Genomic DNA, 23,620 nt, shown 5'->3' with positions numbered 1-23,620 from the left:
ACTTCAAGTATGTTTCTTCCTAAAGAAACACAGATACACTTTCAATTATCCAAGTTCCTATAAGGGAAATACAAGAAATCGAAGCACTTGGAGTTTCCAAGGACAGCAGCCTCAGGGTGCATCACCACAAGCCAGGACAAGAAGAAAGTAGGACAAGACCCATGATTTTGTATCAAGTTCCCTATGAGTTACTGGAAAGTACATTTCCTCAGAAAATGCTGGAGTAGAACACACCTTAAACATCAGCCTCTCTTTGATCTGACACTTTGATATTCTTCCTGCCAAGAACTGCTGCAGATCATCTCTGTTTCTTTTTGCAAGTTCAATGGGAGTGGCAGCTTTTGATGTACACAGCATTGCCACAGATGAGGACTAAAGGCCATGGAGCAATTTACTAACTGTTATAAAGTTAGAGAGATCAGCAGTAAGGTACATGAAGGAAATTCCCAAGTAAACAAAGCTGAGATGACCATATCAGTAACTTCTGTAGTTGAGTTTATTTAAGAGAGGCATGTGGAAAGTATCCATTGCATACTATGGAGCAAGAGAATGCACTAATTCACCAAAAAGACAGGGATTTTTCATCAGAGAAGCATAAAGAAAAATCTTGTTTGAGACACTGGATCTCTGTCTCTACTCTTTACTTAGAGGATGAAAGACCTCCAAAGTAATTTTTCTCCTGTCAGAAGGCATACTGGAGTTCTCCAGAATGGAAAACAAACACAGCCTCTCCAAAATGCATTTTTATCTCCTTCCAACTACAGAGCTGCATGAAAACCCATGGAAGCAAAATCTTAAAGGGGGGGAAAGCTCTGATATTATATAAAATAGAGGAACAGAGTTCCCTGGAAAGTTTTAAATGCTGTCCTTTGACTTCTTAACAACAATTTTTCAAGTGTTCCAAAGAGCTATCAATTTTCTATTGACTCCACCAGAAAACAGTATTTGGTTTTGTTAGTTTTGTTCTTGTCGTGTTACATCAACATGACACCCTGGCACCTAATGCTGACCTTAATGGATTCTTGACCAAGGACCCAGCACTGTCAATTGCTGATTAAATGAAAATAAAACCAAAAGATTTACAAAAACGTGTATTTTAGCTTACGCAATATTTAATGGTGTTTCCTTTACCAATTCATCATATTTTGCTGAGCAAAATAGAGAGTAGTTCTAAAGCTACAGATTTTGAAAAAATACTTGGGAGTTCTGCAGTTAAACACAGGGTTGTGCCTCTTCAGAACTAAAAGCATTAAAGAAGTTCACTTAGAAACAGCTATTACTTTAGAAAAGCAATTCTCCTCATTCAGTCAACATAAGTTTTACATTGCCTAACACGGAATTTGCTCAATCCCAAATTGTCAAATGCATTGGCAGGAGGCTCAAGCAGCTCTGATGAATACTGGAAGGGAGTAATAATGTGGTTCTATCCAGCCAACTTTGGTTCACATGAAAGGCTTTTCTTGAACCATGCACACACTTTTTTCTACTGCACAGGACTGAAATGGAATTAGACCTGAACAATGCCAAATTGTATCCCATGTATTTTTTTTTGGTTGGGAGTCTTTCAACTTTTCCTGAAAAGACAGGACAAGGCACGAGACACCCAACAGGGCTGATTGAGGATAGCAGTTCCTCTCAAGGCAAGTCCTTATACTCTTTAGAGTATTACAGAAAGTATTCAGAATTTACAGTCATATTTTACGACAAGAGCTAAATTGGATAAGGAAAAGTACCTGGAATCTTTATGTCAGCCCTGAAATTATTCACAGGTTATGCAACTTAACACAGTCTAGATGTAAATCAACAACCAGGAAGCAAATGATGATCAAAAACATTATGGCTTTCTTCCAAGTAGGCAATTTTTTGCTCTTATAATTCAGATCTGCAAGTCTTTTGCTAACTAGTAATATTGGAAAAAAGGCACATTGAAAAAGTTAAGGATTTCTGTCCATTTCTAAGTTTTGAGTAGATTCTTATCTAACATTTTATTACAGTCCATTGTGAACAGTTGCAGCAATTTTATTCATGGGCGAATTCCAAGTCTCTTGCTAATATTGCTAACCCAGTATCCTAGAATTCTAAGTTCTCAGTTTCAAAATAGAGAATAATACAAAAAAAAAAAAAAAGTTTCTTTATGCTTCCATAGTGCCACAGAGGCATGTTTTAAACAAGTTAGGGAAAGCCACTTCTCCTATATCCTCTGTAAAGAGCAGTAACATTTTATTGTTCTACTAAATCCCAACATTTTCTGTCAAACCCCTAAAAAACAGTGGGCTGAGAACTTATATTCTTTTTGAAAGACCTGCAAAAAGTACTGGGTTTCAGTTCCTCTTAGTGACACAACAGTAACTCTGGTACATAGAACCATTGAATTACAATAAAATTAACCAGACTCTAACCTGAAATCCACTCAAGTCAAAAAGAGACAGAGCGCACAAATTGTCTCTTTCTAGATGGCAGAATTTCACAGAATCACAGAATTTCTAGGATGGAAGAGACCTTTAAGATCATCGAGTCCAACCCATGTTCTAACACCTCAACTAGATCATGGCACCAAGTGCCACATCCAGTCTTTTTGTAAACTCTTCGAGGGATGGTGATTCCACCACCTCCCTGGGTAGATGATTCCAGTATTTGACCACTCTTTCTGTGAAAAACTTCCTCCTTAATTCTAGCCGGTATCTCCCTTGGCACAGCTTGAGACTGTGTCCACTTGTTCTGTCTGTTGTTGCCAATTTCAGCATGACATTATTTCTCTATGTTTTATAATCAATAACCATAATGGCAAAAGGTAAAGTATTTTTAAGATTGTACACAATGCTAAATATGTCCTACTTTTCTATTCAGCACTCCTTCAATTTTACTCACCAACCTATAGAGATCTTCCAAAGAAGAAAGGTCTTGTTGTCTACTATCTAGTTTTTGCTACAGTTTTTTTATGACAATGACAATGAAAGCTATGAATTTATAACAAGAGATCATAACTAAAATACAGTAGATTAAAAAAAACCCCACAGAATTTTCATAAAATAAAATGCAATCAAATATTATCAATTGTCTCACATAGGACAACTGCCAGCATTACATAATTTAAAATAGAATAAAGTGATACTGGAGAGTGGGGGAGAGGAGGGCTTTTCAGATAAACATGAATTAATATCAATCAGAACTTTATATTATGGTAGATAGCCAGCATGGTATTTGATTCACCTAAGTCTTCTTTGCCATTTTCTTCTCTTGTTTTCCCCTTTTCATTTTACATTTTACTTTAAATATATTTTTTATTAATCTACCTCAGTTTTGATTATGTGTTTATTACAACCAGCTTACAGACTGCCTCATTAATTAGTTGACAGAGGCAATAAGATCTATAAACTGATTATTCAGTCACTTCATTTTTGATAAATATTAAAGGCTTCTAAATAGCTGCTAATGACAAATTCATTATTTGTTAATCTCACGTTATTTTATTATTAAGTTTAATGCAAGCTAACAATGGTAATTTGTCAAAGGAAAATGAACCTTTGAGTTAAGCTGTATCACTTCTAACATTAAAAACTATTTAGATGCTTCATGTACTGATGAAAATGAAGGATTCCAGTGATGTTAATGGACTTACAATTGCATGGTAATTAGTATAAGTAAGAACAAAAATAAAACCTTGAGTTTTGCAGTATTATACCAACTGACAATTTTTTTATAATTACACTGCAGCGCTACTATGTATGTACACAGAAATACTACTACCACTTCGAAAAACTATAAAGAAGAGGACTGACCATCTAATATTAACAAGACAAAAGAATTTTTTATTTACCTGACTTTGCAATTCACTTTGTTGCTTCAGGCGAAGATTTTCTGGTGTATCAGCCACTGTAGTGAAGGACTGCTTTGGGTAATGTCTAGAAGAAAAAGAAGTACAAAGCCAAACAATAAATATTTGCACATGCTAGAAAGTCAAATGCATCTCAGCACTCTTTCCTACAGTGTACAGAATTCTTTCATAGTTTGCTATGAATTAAAAGTATTTTAAAATATTGTGTCAGACGTGCCTTACAGAAACAACATAAAGGAGTTCCTGCAATGAGTTTAAATCCCATCCATTCATCCTGCCCAGTGACTTCAGAGATCAATCAGCAAAAATTTGCTTTCAATAGAGTGATCAAAACCATGTTTAACTGCTTGTCTTGGTATAGCCATGTGCTGGACAAAGACTAAACTAAAAGCCCTTAAAATGAAATTGTTTTACAGAAACCAATGCTACATAAAAGAGCACAGCTGGAGTACCACAGGGTCTTTAATCCTTTAGTGTAGGAACCAGGGGGATCAAGGCAGGTACTTTCTGGGGAGGGGAAAATCAAGTGCTTTAACAGTAAATACATCAATACAGTACTTTAATATCCAGTACCAAAGGCTGTGGTGTCTCAGAACTGCAATGCATCAGGCATCTCTCTTTCCATTTGAAATTTTACACCTTTACAATATGTTCCTACTATCTGCTTTGGCATTTTATGGTAACATGCTCTATGGGAGCCTGCTTGAGCAGGGAGGTTGGACTAGAGGGCCTTTGGTGATCTCTTCCAATCCTAATCATTTTGTGATTCTGTGAACTCGAGCAGTCAAACCCTCCTCATTTACAGAACCACTATTTACTAATTTTCATTGGTTTATCCTGTAACTTTGCAGTCAAATAAGAAGTACCCTAATAGAAAAGGCTGCAAAAAGAAGCAAAAAAACAGCACATCCCAAAATATTCATAATATTATGAGCCAGAAACACTGTGAGGAAACCTATTCTTACTAATTCCTTTCCATCATCTTCAGTCTGAAACTAAAATGTTCCCTTACTATCATGTGAGGCACTCACGTCTTCAGTCACCATTCACAGCTTCCCATGTCTGCCAGCTCCCCCATTTGTGCCTCCAACATTTCAGAGTACAAGACAACAGGCAGAATGTTACAAACACAATAACAACTGCAGTACAAGTTCCACAGAGTAAGCAGTAAATGTCTGAAGACAGAGGATATGCAGTATTAAACATTTCCATGTTCAAATTCCAGGCCATCTCTAGTGTGTTCTTTCAGCAGCTAGCTGTATGCTGTTGCTATGATTTCATCATAAAATTTCTGTTCTGTCTAAACATGATACATATTTTATTTCCAAATTGTATTTTGTAAGTTTTCTCTATACAAGCTCTATCTCCATGAAGTGTATGATTTAAGTAAATATATATATATATCTGAAAAAATGAAACAAGCATAAAAATTAAGAAGGATTTTTGGTTTTATCCAAAAGCTGAATGTTTCCCCCTCAGAAATGCAAAATCAATAATTGATGAGAAATGCTGCCTGAACTTCATACAGTTGACTGCTCCAGGCCTGATTCCCCCATCAGATGACATCTTGCATTGCGAGACTTCTGCACCACAGCACAATTGAGCAGACCCCTGCACCAAGAGGCTGTGGAACATCACCTCATTTATGGTGTCATTACACAGGGAAAGCAGGGGAGAAATACAGGACAACCTAGGGATTTCAGGTTCTCAAGGGCTAATAACTGTGTAGAAAGAGCAAAAAATTAAACACCTTGATGAAAGAAAGCTTTTCCTCACAGAAATGTAAGAACTATCCAAGACTGGGTACTAGCAGATGGACAAACATGCTGCTCCAAGTTTATGTCAGCCACTTGTCTCAGAGAGCACATGACACTGAAAACTAGAAAGCAGAATTTCTAGGCATGACACCCTTCAGGATATTCATTTGGAGTAACAGTCAAGTCCTCCCAAAGCCCCACCCAAGATGGAGCTCTGGCCACAGAGAGTACTGAGAGTTCTGCATTTGTTGCTGCCCCTTTTCTCCTTTTCAAAGCAGGGGCTCCCCCACCACCACCCCTCAGAGCCAGCCTGGGCCAGCCAGCAGAACAGCTCAGCCACAGCTCAGCCCCAGCTCCAGCAACACACAGAGAGCAGAACCAGGCTCTGCACCAGGCAGATGGTGCCAGCATTGTGTAATACCTTGGGACAAGGAAGATACTTCCAGAAGGGCTTCTCTTTTTTTTCTTTATTTCATTTTTTCTATCTCACACTTCATTCTTCCGTATAGAGGCAAAAAACAAATGCCAGACTGGCCACAAGGAGGGTCATAAACCCTTTTTGGAAAGCAGCAATGAGCAGATGGGGAAGGCAACAAGCCACCTCACAGCCAGGGCTTGCTGATGCCCAAGCAAGATTGTAGCAATGGTGCACAATTCACACCTCAAAGCATAGCAGCCTTCCACATAGCAGCCACGAGATATCCATGGATAGCTCCTGTAGATGACAAAATCCCTATCCCTAAAAAAATATAATCTGACATACGTGCAATTAAAATATTGCACATGTTGAATGCTGAAAGCATAAACTTTCATCGCACTGCTTTACACCATGGTTACATATCATGACTGTGGTAGCATAACCACAGTAATCACATGTATTCATCCTTTTTAGCATGGAGAACACAGAGTGCAGCCAGCTCAGACAGGGTTTTTGGCCTGGTCCCCTTGGGAATTGTGTGGACAACACTGAGGTAAGTGTCTGAGCCACAGCCCCCAGGGAGCCTGTTAGCAACAGCAGCAGAGAACTGCAAACCCAGGCTCCCAAATCAAATCTCTCTATTCTGGAGATAAAAACATACACCCTGTCCCTACCATTCACCAGCTCCTATTTCTGGTCATTTGCAAAAAAATGCTTTCTTCCACAACTAGTATTCAGAAGCTCAAGGGTATTTCAACATTCCAAGCAAACCATTTCAGAACCAATGTATCTAAGATCACTATTTATTTCAGAAGCACTAGCTCCACACTTCAAGCAAAAAAGATATGTTCAGTCTTGAAGAAGCAGCTTGAAAATGCTTGAAATTACTATGTAAACTGATTTTATCAATGAAAAGCATTTACACTTGACCATGGAAGAAAACAATACACATGACAAGTGAACAAAACTGCTGAAATTTAAATTGGTCTTTAAACTGATCATCTAAACCATTTATCAAAATGTAAACCATTGATCAAAATGTATTACAGTGGTTAAAATGAGAATCATTCAGCAAAATTAAATTAGCAGTGCATTCTACTATGGGTTGTCATTTTAACTACAGCTGATTTATGAAACCATTCACACGGTATTTCAAACCAGAAAGACATAGGTTTAGATACATCCCTTCTAATTTATGGAAATTCTTGTCTCAAATGCATTAAAAAGACTAGTGTTAAATTTAAATCCTATCTTCAGCTTTCCACATTTGTTTTAAGCTTATTGATACCAAGTGTTCAGGATAATTACCAGTATTTAAAATATTAAATTATGTGAAAACTATTGAAGATACATTGCACCATTGGATATTTTCATCTGAAATAGAAGGCTGAAACACAAGTGTAAAATTCAATAATCTGTTTCTTTAACTACCAGTTTAAGGCTATACCACATTTCATCAAAATGTTCTGAATAAGGATAAGTAACTGGATGGCAACAGCCTTTAATTCCTAACGCTGACAGTGGTCCCTGGTAATCCGTTGCTCAGCTTCCCTTTTGTCCAAGATGATGTCTGAGAAAGAGCCAGGAATTGGTTAAGGAGGTTGATCTCATGTCAGCTATTTAATAGCAATGTCCAAAGGATTTTTTTTGTTTGTTTTAAGTCTTTGTTAGTTGTCTAAGTCTACTTAGCAATATGTCTTACCACACTAATGCTATTAGGATTAATCCTGTATAAAGATCTATACAAGAAGTTCCAGAACAAATCAGGATACACAGTGGAGTGTCTCTGCTGTGTGTTACTGTACTGCCTGCCTCAGCTGCACAGCTTGATTAATAAAGCAAACCACATCTCAATCTCTTGCTGCTGAGGCAACTCCTTCACTTTTGATATTTGAAAACAGGATCAGTAAATCCTCTGAGAGCTCAGGAAAGCACCTGAAAGTTACCTAGCTTTTCCAATGCCTAAACACAGAAATTTTCCTTAATACTTTTTTAGCTGTAAAGTTTTCATCACCTTTTCCATTCTCTCAATCCAACAAAAGGAAAGAAAAATATTCTGAGAGAATGGGATGAAGATTCAGCTTTGTCTCTTCTGTAAAAGGTCAGATTCAAAGATTGAGATAAATTCAAGCATCTACTGGAATTACCTTCCTCATACCTCACTCTGACTTAATCAACATTTACAAATGATTAAGAGATTTGTGTGTGTGTTTTCTAACTGCAAATTAACTGTTACTGTTCAGTTACAGAACTCTAACCATGTCAGAATTACTAGATTTCTGTGGAGTTATCTATTCTGTATTTGCTTACAACATTAAATTTGTGATATTTCTCAACCAGAGAACAGGTACAAAATATACAAACCAAAATTAATCTCCTAAGCAGAAGGTCAGCTGCATCATATCTTTTTATAATACCAGTTGCCATCACAGGCTATCACATTAGGCTATCTGTTCTCTCCTAAGTTTTGCCTGAAATAACTGTTCTTCTAATTTAAGCAAACTCTAAAAGAGAAAGAGGTTTAAAAAAAATTATTTTCACTTGCAGCAATGCAGATTTGAACAAAATAAACCTGTAAGACAACATAACAAAATTAAACCAATCTTAAAAGAATTATAGAAAACTATAAAAATTAGCTATGCTTTTAAAACTAGCACTTCAGTACAGCGTATTCAAAAATTGAAAATTGAAATTAAACAGTGAATAATAATCTAGCAGCCTGGATGTAACCCAAGCTAGAAAATGATGGACAGTTAGGGAAGCTCCACCTCAGACCTGCAAGGGCACAATCTGGTAAATGTGATCTGAGCCCATGTCAACAAACAGCACAAAAACAGAGAGGAGAAACACAGGTCTCCAATTAAGTCTCACACAGAAGACACATGACAAAATAATTTTTCCAGGATAAAGGTGACAAGGTATTAAGTTGTGCTTGGCTAGGGAGTGTTTAAACTGGCAGATTGAAGAGACATAGGACTGCTTAACCTCCTTACCTTGAAACTGTGTCATTCACAGAAGCACATGTAAGATGCAAAGCAGCAGAGAAAGAACCAGCAGGAGGGAGATCTTGCCCACAGCTGACTACTCGATTTGAAATTCGTGCTCAGTTGCACTTGCAGCTCAGAAGCTCCAGGAGGGATTTCTCTGGGTTTTCTCTTTTGTTTTGAGCTTTCTGTGCACAATCACTTATTTGCATGCAATTATAAAGGCTTTTGTAGAAGGAATAATGTAGCTTGTGGATAATGCAGCTTTGGTATGGCAGCACTTGGGCAATGAAGTGAACGAGAGATACATCACAATTCTCCAGAAATTATCCAAATATTACATTCTCTTTGGCTACCTGAATCTAGCCCTCTGTATTAAGAACTCTGGCTGCAATTAGTTTGCTTTGGAAAACATTTTTCCATCTTTGTCTTCTGTTCTGCAAGAAACTTTTCAAATATTTAATTTCTGTATCTGTACTTCTTCCTTGAAGTAAAGGAGAAAGTTCCTCCCATATGCTAGCAAAATGCAAGTTCCTTTTTTATGAGAAAAATCCCCTAGAGGAATGAGCTTCTATTGATTTGCAGGAGAGTTAGCAAGCAATAAGATCCATTTAAAAAAGTAAGGATATTCCACTTGCTTGTTGGGGTAAGCCATAACACCTTTGCTCCTGGAGTGAGTGAAAGTCCACACATCCCATAAAACCAGGCACATGTTGCACACCGTGCACTGTGCTACCAGACTGGCACTTCATACACAACTACAGAGACCCAAATCTGGGGCTGCCTTCAAAATCTAAAGCTAGGGACCACGTTAAATATTTTGACTCTATCTGGCCCCAAGACTCAGGTTAGTACCTTACTGTTCTCTGTTAGAGGCTGAAAAAATGAACTGCTTACTGAAAACAACAAGGCAGAAAATGTTAACATTTTAGATAAAACAGTTCAAGAAATGGGTAGCCAACTCTAATTCCAAATTTCATGATTCTCACCATTTGAAATTTCACTCTTAAATTCTACTGTACCAAACTAGTGGAGCAGTTACCTCTGCAAATGATGTTATACATTGAGGAAGCCCAAAGAACAGAGAACTGGACTGCACAGTCATCTTTTAATCACTGGCAGAAGGGACAGCAATGGAAAACAGGTCTAGACAGAAGATCTGGAACCTGCAGTAGCGTATTTTAGAATTTAAAAGTCCAGTTAATTTTTTAAAACAGTAAAATCTTGTAAATTTCAAACTTTCTCACAGCACATATCCAAAAGCATTGCCACTACTCATGTGGCCAGTATTGGCTAAGTTCTAGAGAAAAAGCATAGAGGTCATAACATTAAATTACCTTGTACTTACAATACCAAGATCACCAAGAAATCTATTCCAAATACATTTTCAGATACATGGGTTGTCTAAATTTGCAATGTTCCCATATTGATATTTTGATTTCAAGTAGCTCCCCTGAAAACTGCTTAGAGCCAGATTGGTGAAGAAGGCCAAGTCCCTCTAGGCCAACGCCAGCAGTGTCACACAAGCAGCTATGCCCATGCTCCAACCACCAAGGAGTGCTGTCTTCCTGCTTCCTCCCAACAACTCTCTCAGAATTAAAAAATACCCCAGGTCTCAGGTGATCTTCACATTTCCCCCATTTCTTACAGTTTCCTTTTCTCTCTTTTGCAATTTGATATTTATTATACATAGAAAGATACATTTTTAAGGAGGCAGGCAAGTCTTGCTTCTTGAGAAATTTAGGTCAAAACATTTAAATTTTAAAGATTTGAAAAAATAGAGCAGGAGTAGGACACAGTTCATGTCTTATCATATAACACTAAGAATTGTTATAAAACAGATCTCAGCCTAGCAGCATCCAGATTCAGCAAAAAGATCAAAAAGAGTAAAATCCAATCATCATGTACTTCAAAAGTAGAACTGCTAGAATTTTCAGTGGAGCCAAGCATTCACCCTTTCAATAATTTACCTATTCCTCAGCTATGGGATTCCAGTGCCTGGGGAAAGAAAATTAGCCAGTAGCAGACCAAGAATTACAGCATAGCCTGGAGCTGTGCAGAAATCTATCAGCAGCACAGTAGCAGGCATTGACAACAGATCAAAAAGTGAGAACCACTGCTGGAGAAGGATACACAAAAGATGCACAGAAAGTTCAGAGAAGCTTGAAAGGAGGAAGAAACTGTGGCAAAACAAAACAATTAACAAAAATCTGACTGCAACAGCAAATTCTGCCAAAGACACACATATTAACATTTTTCACTGCTAGACTGCTGCCAGGATATCACCCAGTGAGCTCACCCAGAGCTCACCCAGGCTTATACATCACCTAGACACAGAAAATTTCACAGAACTTTAAGAAAAATTCATAATCACCAGTAGCACAAAAAAAGGCTGATTATTCAATATTTCCATCGTATTTTCCACATACTGTACCTATTATTTCTTTCAAAATATCCAGATGAACAAAAGAACATAAATATGAGCAGGGAAAACATACACTGAAGCTGAGTTTCTCACCAATTTCATCTGTCAGTTCACAGCAGCTGATCTAGCAGGATAAAGAAACCCACAGTATGACCCATACCCCATCAACATCTTGCTGTCCTCTTTTAAGAATGCCTGAAAGAGGTATAATTCATGCATACAGCAATGGCAAATTTTCTTATAGACTTCCCAAATTTCCTTATTATTTACTCTATGTTCAACATATCAGTATCTCAAGCAGCACAACACTAAATCGTACAAGTGTAATTGCTCCTAGGCAATTGGTAGCACTCAGTATGGGAATTTAAATACAACATCTAAATGGATATCTAAATGTATGGTTTTCAGATACAAAGACCAGCCACAAACAAAAAAGAAGTACAACTTGCATCTATCCTAATAATGCTTTCTTCTCTGCCAGCTTTTCAAGTGCAAGAACTACAACATAAGAGAGAGGTTTCTAAAAGCTTTAATGCCAAAAAATCCATGACAATAACATCAGAAATCAAGAACAAGTGATTCTCTCTTGCCCACTGCTTGTATTAAGCCTCCCTCTTCCAAGGGAGTATTGACTGAAAGAATGAATATTTGCTACTAAAAACTGAAATTCTTATTCATGTGGTGCCTAGTGAGGCTACCTGGAACAGAGGCTAGACAGAGTTAAAGGAATAAAGCAGGTATTTATTAAAAAGGCCTTCAAAGGATACACCTTGGGCAGTACAGGAGCCTGACTGTGGCTCTGCCCAAGATGGACCCCAAGTCACGAGTTTTCTCACTTTTATAAGTTTTGGTCCATTTACATATTGGGGTTAATTGTCCAATTGCAGCTTCAGGTTATGAAGTCCTCCCAGATTGCTCTCCTCAGTTGTACTCAACAGTACAATTGTTTGTACTTTTTGGGCCTGAAGCTGCAGTGGTGTCCTTGGTTCTCCCACTGGAAAAGGATTGTTTTGTTTAACTAAACTGTGGAGAGAACTTGCTAACACTTCAAACGAAGTTCAGAATTATATCCTAATGCAGTACAAAATCTGAAAAATATGAAAGCTAAAACTTAAGGCGTCACATGCATTCATTCAAAACATGTTAGGCCATACAGCGCTGGATTACAGCTGTAATGAAACTGGAGTCCAGCTGTTGTGCTCTCCTAAAACTGAAGGTATAAGCCAAAATCTGGGAAACTAAATATGGACCTGTTCCTAGCTTCCATGTTTTCTACTTCTTAACTCTTCTGTTTAAGTTTTCTAGCTTTTAATCCTTATGCTTTTCTTCATTTCTTTAGCAAACCTACAGAGCCACGCTTCATTGGACAATTCAGTGGTGCCTCTGAATTCCAAAGTTGTCATTCAAGATACAGCAAATACAGTTAAAAATGTTTCTTCAACTGTAAAGTGTATTTAAGGATTTGTCCTCTAAGATGGTGCCATCATCAGCAACTCCAAGCTAGAGTAAAAAAAAGTGACTGAGTTACGTTTACACGTGTGCTAGAGAAAAAGAAAAGGAAAAGCTGCTTTTTTGTCAAGTGAAAATTTTACTAATTGCTTATTCACATATTTTAAATTATAAGTAGCTATGTTAATTGTGCAGCTTTATAAAATGTCTCTCCTTTAATGTATCCATTTCTATACAATTAGTATTAATAGAAAAAAGTTTATTTAGTTTATAAAAGATATTTTATGCTAGTACATTGTAAAATAATTTGATATTACAGCACATTTGCCTATACAAAATTATTAAATTATACAGCTTTTGCTCACAAATAAACAATACTCTCAGTAGAGCCTGCTTTGGCTTGTTCTGCTGAAAGGATACAAGGATGCAAAAGCAAACACTGTAATTTTTAATGTAAATCCTTGGCAAAAGCCAATGTATTACCAATTTAATTTAACACTGTTCTATACAACACATCACGAACTGTTCTGTACACCTATGCCAATGCGGCATAGGATGTCATATTTCACAGAAGATCTGGTCTGTAAACTCCAAATTCTAAAGCCTGTGTAACTCAATCAAATCAGATTGCTTTTTATGTGTTTATCATGAAAAAGCAACAGCCATGTCACATTTCCACTAACACCCTGCAAACACCTACAGAATTTCTGCATATATGATGCTCTCAGCTCCTCATGGACCATTCATTATTTTGACTAGAACCAGATGAAGCTGCCATTGCTAACTAAATGCTCCATCAGTATTGTTACAAATACTGTCCCCTCTCCTCTTTGCTTTCTCTCTTTTCTCCCTGCTTGAAACAATACTCCCATGTATCTTCCTGTTAAAAGTACAGGGGTTTCTGTCACAGCCCTTAGTATTTTCAATTAAAGACTTAGCCAAATGAATGAGTTTTATGTAATTCATAGAGCACAGGCTTTCCCATCACTTTCTTGGACACAGACCCTAAATTCCACTCAAACACTGTTCCAGAGACTGAAGCAACTGCACTGCATGTCATCCAAATGCTTTCCACAAGTTTCCACAGAGAAAGTTATTCAAAACATAGACTCATAAAATCAAGGAAAGGCCTGGGCTGAAAGAGACCATAAAGACCATCTAGTCCAACCCCACTAACACGGTCAGGGATGCCACTCATTAGATCAGGTTACCCAAGGCCACATCCTGGCCTTGAACACTTCCAGGGACAGGGCATCCATTTTGCCTCTTTACAAACAAGCAGAACTTGATAACATCTCCTGAACTTTTCATTATTTTAGGCTGAAGATCTGCCTCCAAACAACTTCAGGTCAAAAGGCAAAGAAATGTTTTCCATCTCCCCACTTGAACAGAAGAGAGCAGCTGATGAATGGCTGCTGATAGCCTAACAAATTAATCCTTTAGGATGTAAAACAGGCACAAACAAAATCACATATAAGAGGAATGCAAGCAATTCCTAAGCCACTTTACAGAAATGGCCTGCCCAAAGCAGAAACCAAGTACTTTAACTACAGCAAAATGCAGAGGAAAAGCTATTTCCATGAGGTATGTGAAAACTCAGCATGTCAGAGCAGATACATTATCACACTGCCAGATCAAATGCAAAAAGGTGAATTATGGGATAGATGGAGAAGAAAGGAAGTCACTGAACTAATAGTGAAAAGATGTGTGATATGTGTAACATGAAAGGACAAGCTCATGCTTCAGATCACACAGCTTAGTCATTAAATAGCATTTACACCACAGGAACACAGAGGACCTGGGAAGGTATTCGTAACGATAAAAAAAAATAAAAGAAAGTGAAATATCTTCTCCCTTTCCTTTTAATTCCTAAATGCTGCAGGCCACAGATCTGTCAGATGTCACTGTCTGCGCCCTTCTACAGCTGTTACTACATTTCTGCAAACCCATCAGCCAGATCCTCCATGGCCAGAGCCCTCAGAGGGCAACTGAATCCCTTCAGAATAAAACTGAATACGTGCCTTTGAGTAACAGATAAAGAAAGATGACAGGAAATGCAAAGCAAACTATCTGTAGCTGCTGTGTTGAAGTTCACAATTGCAGGAAATGTGTTCACAACTGAAGCTTGCACGTGAATACCTAAAACTGGTCTTATGGTTCAAAAACTATTATTCATCCTGTCAGTACATGATCAGTACCACATCTTTGCTAGCATAACAGACAGTAAAATCATTAAACTACCATCTTAAAAAGTCAATAAATCAAGGTTTCAAGACCACAGAGATTCCTTTAAACTCGTGGACTATATTTCAGCTGGTAAATTACATTATGACAAAAAATCCCTTTTTGTCAAAAAAATGTTATTTCACTACAGTGCTAGTGATCTTGTCACCAAATTTTGTTACAATTACACACAGATTATTGCTAATAAAGTCTTTCACAAATGCAAAAATAAAATAATTATTTTATAAAAATGAATGAAGAAGACATCAATTAGTTATTTCATTATTTATAAGTAACAATTCAATTTCCACAGAATCATGAAGCTTTCCATTGGGAGTTAGATCATTTTTGTTTCCTACAGACCTCCTAATAATCTATGCATGCAATGATCCAGTCAACCCTGACTGTTCATAGAAATGACAAGTATATTTCCAATAATTTCTTGCAACTCAGTGAGGAAGAAGCCTGGGTGCTCTTAAGTAGTTCAGTGACCAACATTCCCTGAGTGCCAGGCAAGTCACATGAAATCACTGATAAAGCACATTGCTTCCTCTACAGGCCTGTTGAAATTCACACTAAAAAGATATTTTAATTTACAAAAACTAAATTTTCTGAATAGCTCAGAAAAAAAACCCCAGTATTTTAAAGCTGAACAAGCCGTAAGCCTTTTGTCAAAACTGAACTGTGCTGCAAATGTCTCTTGGATATGTAATTGTATTTCCTTGCCTGTACTGAGATTATTCCTGGGAGCTTCATATGGATATTTACACTGTGGTGGAAGTATACTACCAGACAGGAGCATAGATTTCCTACCATAAATAGCTTTCAACACAAGAGCAAATGAACAAAATATAAACACTTTCAATATTCAAACTAGAGCTTTCCCAAATGCTTAAAGCAACTCTTAAGCATCTGCTTAAAACTGCAAAAACTCAGAACAGAATCTTAAAACACATTGCTCAAATCTGCAAAAGAGCTCCCAAGGCACCTGTGGAGCACTGCAGTGGTCAACAAAAGCAAAGAAAGAAAGACCACAGCCCAAGGTTGCTATGCATGTTATTCAAGTGGAAAGTAAAATATCTGAAGGATAGCTGCCCACACTGAAGACTCAATGAACATCCCCAATTTCACTGAAATCCAAATGGTGAAAGGCTATGCTGGAGTCCAAAATAAGTACCTGAAAAAAATTTCACAATTCAGAAATTCCATGGAGTAAAAAGATATCTAGGGGGAGGGGAGAGGAAGTTTGAGGGCATACTGAATTAATCTGGTTTTGTCAAAGTTGTTAAAAATGCACAAGTTGTGCATTGCTCACTAGTGAAAACCTAAATGCTCCATTTTGATGAGAAGTTGGATATATTACAAAGAATAGGTATTGGGATTACTGTCAACAGAGCTGTTTAATTTCTGCTTTAATAAGAAATAAAATGGAACAATAAAGCATAGCTATTTTCCTGTTCAGAATTTAAAATATATACCTTCCCCATGCAAATACTTTTATGTCTTTTAAGCTCCTTTTTTTTTCCCAAGACTTGTAACATGCCTGTTAATGTCTTCTTGCGTCTTTTAAGGTTCTTGAATTTTTAATAAATTAGGCTGATACTCGGAGCTCAATCTCTGTGAGTTTCTGGCTCAGACAGTCTCTAGTCTCATGGCTCCCTATCAGTTATAAAAAATTGATGAGGTCCTGCCCTGAAAATCCAGTTGATCCAGAAGTCTAAAAGCACAGGAGCTAGAACTGTGGCAAAAGACATTTCTTCAGGTTGCCAACAATAGTTCCAGGCACTTAGACTTTTACATCTGTGCGAGCCAATCACAAACATCTAGCAACACTCGATGTAGTGAGGCTGGCTGCCATAGAGCAGCCCACATACCCCTGCTCAACTCTCCCTTGTCCAAAACAAGGCTACCACCCCCAAACTGCCTGAGCAGAGCAGAAGCTGGCTTGTGTGTGAACAGAGCCATGCCTAGGAACTGGCTGGGAGAAAGGACAAGCACAGGCTAAAGTTATTGTGCCTGTCAGCATTTCAGCAATTCAACCATGAGTTTCATACATTTCTCTAATTTGCTAATACAGATGAAACAAAGGTGTCTGAGTTGGAGTTCCTATACCACTGAGCTCCCATCCCCTGTGCTCTCCAGGAAGGAACTTCAGCAGCTTCTGCTCCACCATTTTAACAATGTGTGTTTTGCTGCGCGGCTTTTTCAAATGTTCTTGCATCTTTGCTTCTAATCACAGAATCACAGAAGAGCTGAGGCTAGAAGTGGCCTCTAAAAATTTCCAAAGCACAGACAACTAGAGCAGGTTGCTTGTGACCATGCCCAGTTCCCTTCTGAGTATCTCCGAGGACAGACCCACTCTGGGCAGCCTGTGTCAAGTGTTCCATCACTTTCACACTGGAAAGTCAACCTCAAGTTCATCTGTGTGGCCCTTTGCTTCACTCCAGTATGCCTCAATACTCCCCTCCAGATCCTCACCAGGGGCTGAACAGAGGTAAACAATCATCTCCCTTAACTTGCCCTATTTGACCATATTTTTCTAGTAAAACAGAGAAAGAAAAGGACACATATTTAGTATTTAAACACTCAAATTCTGTTATGGTCATTAGTTTCTTGTCACTACTATTATTTACCTTAATGGTAAATTGCCTGCTACTGAGAACTCTCATACACAGATCAGGTAGCTTTTTTCTCCCCAAAGCCAACAATTGCTAAGTAAGGTAAATAAGGAAAGGACATCAGCAAATGTTCATAATCAAAGTAAAACCAGCAGTGGGATGAAGGCAAAGCACTGCCTCTGGTCAGGGAAACAAGACTCACTGTCTCAGGGCATTTCACTTCTTGCCCCTTTCTTTTGTCACTGACCTTGTCTCAAATCTCTACCCCTAAAACTGCATATCAGTTCTTAGCTGAAAGTGTTGGGAAGGAAGCACCAAATGAACAAGGAATCTCACATGCCAGAATGGGGCTCTGTTTCCAACAATAATTCTTGCACAAAGGGCCATCAGTGTACAGCTCTCTCTATGTGGTGCCAAATACAATGATAGCCTTGCATATGTCCCACCAGAGGTGACTCCGCCACCAGTCTGACAACAGTTGGAGCCTGAAAGAGACACACCACGGTGACATACTGACTGCTACTAGGGAAGGCTCCACCATCTGCCTCCTGCTACTTGCATGACAATGCAAGCAGCAGTTTAAAACACCCTTGTTATGTTAGATAGCCTTAAGCCTCTCTCTGCTCATGCCCTGTGTGGGCAACCTAGCTTCCCTTTACACAGGAGGATGCCTGCCATCAACAGGAACACAGCTAGCAGAACAAGAGAAGCACTCATCCCCTTCTGTCTAGCACTCATCAGACCATATCTACAATCCTGCATCCAGCACTGGGCTGGCAATACCAGAAAGATCAATAAACCAGAGTGAGATCAATGAGGGCTACCAAGTTGGTCAGCTGGCTGAAGACTTGCCCCATGAATACAGGCTAAGCAATCATGGCTTGCCTAGCCTGGGGAAAGGGCATTGAAGCAACCTTCCAACACTTGCCAGGAGTTGGAAAAGAAAGACAGAGAGAAATTCTGCAAGGAGTATCAAATATAGAGAGCCAGGCTTTTTACAATGATGCCTTGTGAGAACACAATAGACAATGAGAATAAATTGAAAAAAGAGGGGTTCAGGCTTGATATAAGAAGCAACTCTTCTACCATAAGGACAGTCAACTAGTGGAAAGGATTACTTAAAGAAGTTATACAGTCTCCATTGCTGGATGTTTTCAAGATTTGAATGGTCACAGCTTACTCTTTTCAGAGTACGACCTCCTCAGGCTCCTTCAGTCTGAACTATCCTAATGTGATCCTAAGACAGGAGCCCCTCACATTTCTAGGGCTCTGTAGAGACATCTTTGAACTGGTGGGCTCTTACATTGAGAAAAGTGGTGTCCATGCCCAGCAGAACTTTAGATAGCTGGTAAAATCTGAGTCTTAGTTCCTTCTTGAACTATATGAAGATAGTGCACCTGCTTGCACTGTACCTCAGCACACTAGAAAAGGAAATAGGCATCAGAATAGGAAATGTACTGTAACAGTGCAGCAGGCCTTGGATGGGTTTTCCCTGAGTTTCATTAAAGTCAAAGACAGACACGTAACAACCAGGCTGAGCTGGGTGCAGAAGTAAGGAGATGCCAACACCTCAGCTGTCTTGACATGAGGTAAGCAGCAATAACTTATCTAGCTATGTATCTATACATGAGTCATATGTATAAAGCATGTGCTTCAAACCTCATGGATGAAGTAAAGTTAAACAGAATAGATTTGGTATAATGAAAAACAAGTTCTGTAAATATGCTGCAGAGTACTCCTGCATCATGCTGTAGTTCAGTAGCCCTCAGCAGCAATCTTGTCAGTGGACAGAAATGGGCCACTAAAAACCAGGACTGAGCACAAAACATAACATATAGGAAAAATTTACAACGTCCTTTATAAGGTAATAGCCATTTTTTGTTTCCCCCGGCTATAGTAACTAAATATTCTCACATGTCACTGCTACCCTTGTACTGAATAATCTACCTCATCCTTGTTTATAGCACATTCCTCCAACTGCTGTGTTAAACACATGCACACACATCTACTACAAAATACTCCACTGAGACCCCTATCAGTCCAAAAGCACTCCAGCCACAATTGCCTTTGAAGGAAGCAAAGGTTACCCAGGCTAAGCAGCAGCTGCTCTTGATGCACACAAGCAGCAGGGGCTGTCACTGGAACAGAAAGACAGCGAACAATTGGGTCAGCACATGAAAGTGGACTGTGCTGGATGTGACCACAACACAGCTCCAAGCAGCTCTGAGAAACACTTCAATGGGAATGTAGCATAGCTTCCCATCCACAGCTCTCTGTCCTGCTAACAGGACTTGGCTTAAGGTTGGGAAGGCCTCTTAAGGATTTTCACTGCTGTCCCAGTTGTAGATTACAGCCTAAGAAAAAACCTCATTATACCAAAGTCTAACTGCCTGAAACATCAGATATTTGTACAGCACCTTAATTATTTTCTGTAAGAGACCCAAGGTGCAAGCAAAAGGCAAAGTATTAGAAATGCGCAATAATTCAAAGACTAAGAGGGTGCCCAGATAAAGCAATTAGTCCTTCAATTGAAAAACTTCTTCAGTTATACTCTCCTTTGAATGTGGATCACAGGCCTCTTAAGATTAAGAGGTAATTTTTGTAACTTTTTATTTCTTGACTTCTAAAAAAAATTGACAAAACAAAAACAAATTGATGCAGCAGCAATTTTTAACACCCAAACAATTTCAAATGTTACACACATATATGCAGTCAGAACAGCAAATGTAACATTATCTCCCGTCTTTGGTCAATTCTGTAACTTTGGGTTCTACCAATTACTTTTCTATTTCTTTTTCCAGAGAGTCTGAGAACATGAACCCAGTTAATAGAAGCAACCCAGAGATACACACTCTTGCCAAATGTGACCTAATCCATATTAGCCTTAGGTACAGGGTTTGAGTTAAAGCAGATTTGTGCTTTCCATTTTCTTTCATTTGAGTTGATCAGCTCAATTTGATCTTCTTCTGTTTTTAAAAAGACAGGTTCCACTGAGATTAGAAAACTAACCTTTCCCTGAGAGGCAGAACCATCTGAATTGAGGGCACACAAGGAAATATTGATGGGGAAAAGGCAGCACTGTGACAAAGTACTCAGTTGTATCTCAAGAAAAAAAGAGGGAGAGGCTGAAGGAGAGCCTCAAAAATGTTTCATAACAGAGGGAAGTGGAAGACAGTAGCTGAAGAATAAGGCATAAACTATTTTATTTCCTGCCATTATGTTATTAGCTGACAGTGACAGAGAGGGAAAATGGGTCAACCATGCTAGACAAACAAAAACTCCACATTGCTATCTCTGTCCCAAAGAAAAGAGGACAGGATGGTCTTTCACAAACATAGCATGAAATGCACTCAAACTACAAGCAGGTCTCTTATGCTTTGTATCATACATTGAGCCCTGAAATGTCAGGAGATCTGAACATGACTATCTATCTCTGTCATTAGGAAAGAGAATACAATTACAGATCAATGGGAGCCACTCCCTGATTTATGAATCTCATATCCCTCCTAATTCTTCTCATAAACATCATGAATCCATATGGTGTCCAAGTGTTACATTCTGTATTTGATTTAGGTTAAAGATATTTAAAACAAACAGAACCAGACCGAAGATGTTTCTATCCAATTGAAGAGTTACCCACTGACTCCTTCTTAGCCAAGCCTCAGGAATGCAGAATGTCCTTTATAATTCAAGTGCATTAAATCAGATTTAAAGAACTTCCCATTTAGAAGATAACATAGAAACAACGGGCTTTTTATTAAAAGATTCTCAAAAAAAATCACATGTGGAATTGCAAACCTGCTCCATCTCCAGTTTTTAAGTGATGTAGACCCTAAGCAAGGTCACTGGTCCCTGCTCTGTAAAGGCTGTGCTACCATTTAAAATTGTCTCTTTTTTTTAACCACAGCTCAGAGTTCTGGGTAAAGAGCCTGATGTCTGCAAGTAGACAACAGTAAACCTGCAAAAGTCAGCAGCAGGGAAAGGCAACTTTACCAAGAGCACACAGTGTCACTATAGAAATCTGTAACAAAAAAGTAGGGGAAGAAAAAAGCAGGGAAGGGCAGCCAGGTCAAGAAATTTAAATACAGACACACACACAGAGTTTCATATATATGAAGTGACTGAGGCAAAAAGATAGGAAAGAGAAAATTAGTGAGGGAAAAAGGCAGATGAAATTGAAAGTAATGGTTTATTGCAGTTTGGGGAAAATGACTCAGCATTCTACAATCTACTCTGGCCTACAATCCAGAGCCTGCAATTTTTTTCAATCTCTAGATATTGATTAGGTTAGAAAATCACAAATACAGGAACTGCATAGGAGGGTAAATTGCTCCCTCACAACTGCATCAGTGAGATTTGCACAGAAGGAAACACGGAGGAGGGCACAATCATCCCCAACAAACAGCAGTGCCGAAGCAGTCACTAGAAGAGAGACTGTCATTGTCAGCACGACTGTTGGCTGAGCACAAAAAGAAAAAGTGTAATAAGAAAAATTGTCACAATCTGACCTTCAGACAATAACACAATATGAGTCAGAATATGGACTATGGCTATTGACTCGTAATTTACTGGACAGGAAATTAACATGTAGTGGGGGTTTTGTTTGGCTGGGGGGGCGGGGTGGGCAGTGGTTGTTTTTTACTTTCAGACTGTTACTCTGAAGATAAACTATTATCCTGTCTAAGAGGTGTGAAGCCAATTGCAAATACAGTGATGTTCTGCCCCCACAGTAAATAGTAGCTGACAGTTTGTTGCTGAGCTGAAGCTGGGGCTCTCTGCTCTCCATAGAATGCATCACATGATGGGTTTGCTGCCCATAATGGGTACAGACTACTGCGCAGACACCACTATATGCAAAAAATCACTAACACTTTTTAAGGTCAATGAAAAAAAAACAACTCACATGGTTATAGCCAAAGCCAACAACTATGCAAAATTTTGCTGACAGATCCCCAATGCTGATAGCTAAGCCAATCACCAATAGCTGTGTTTGAATTAGGACCATCTTAAAGCATATGCACTGCTTACACTTTCTTCAGTAAAAGCTTAATGGGCTTTGCTGATGGGATCTGTGATAAATTGATCCACTCAAGGGACCATCTGCAGCCTCCAGTCAAAAAGACAGTGTCCTGGCCAGCCTGAAGCTGGCATGCTGCCTACTGCTATGTGAACCATGGCAAAATTACAGATGGGGCATAAACTAAAATGAACAAACCTGAACACATTACACAAACACCTCAGTAAAAATGTACAGCTCTGTCTGTGTTAGTAAAATGCTGGCAGTGCATATTTTTGGGTTTTGGAGACAGTCTCCATCTGTAATACAGCCTTGAGAATGTATGCTCCACCCAAAAACATCTCACAGATATCAAAAACTTCTCACTGATTTCACTATCAAATTTGGCAAAGGCATAACAACATACAAGTATTGAGAAAATTGTGAAATCTCTGTGATCTCTAATGAAAAATCTGACACTGGGTCAGGTTTCAGCTGAACAATTCTCTAGCAACAGTTTTACTTCGGCTATATAAACCTTCTTCCAAGACTTTTCAAGGCCCAAGTGCATCTCCTGACCAGCAGGTCATTAATGGTACAGTGAGTTGTGTCAGTGTACCAAAAGAGGAGTAGATAGGCAAGCAGTAAGGTGACAAAAATCAGACTTTCCTCCTAAAAAGGAACTGACTGCAATCAGTTTGTCACAATCAGCATAGAATTTAAATTAGCAATCTCATTGCAGTAACAAACAAGGCTACCCCTACACATCAAGGGAGAAAGCCAGGCACCTCTAAATGGTGCCCATTGCATTCTTGCAGAGCCAAGATACTTCTCTGTATAAAAGGTAGATCCAGCAGGAAAAAAAAGCCAGAACCCGTCACCACTCCCTCCATGGAACCTTCTGGAAGGCAGTGG

The 23,620-nt window shown here is 38.6% G+C and overlaps 1 protein-coding gene across 2 annotated transcripts in view; it reads right to left on the bottom strand.

The window, feature by feature from the left end:
- Nucleotides 1-23,620, bottom strand: part of NEBL (nebulette) — a 245,783-nt gene that overhangs the window by 169,682 nt on the left and 52,481 nt on the right. For both annotated transcript variants that reach the window (XM_058813767.1, XM_058814537.1), the window contains exon 3: nucleotides 3,818-3,902. In XM_058813767.1, the coding sequence (XP_058669750.1) occupies nucleotides 3,818-3,902 (85 nt within the window). The remainder of the gene's footprint in view (nucleotides 1-3,817; nucleotides 3,903-23,620) is intronic.

The sequence above is a fragment of the Ammospiza caudacuta genome, chromosome 1, assembly GCF_027887145.1.
Source record: "Ammospiza caudacuta isolate bAmmCau1 chromosome 1, bAmmCau1.pri, whole genome shotgun sequence".
Classification (NCBI taxonomy): domain Eukaryota; kingdom Metazoa; phylum Chordata; class Aves; order Passeriformes; family Passerellidae; genus Ammospiza; species Ammospiza caudacuta.
The sequence above is the reverse complement of the archived record's forward strand: the minus strand, read 5'-3'. Positions and strand labels throughout refer to the sequence as shown.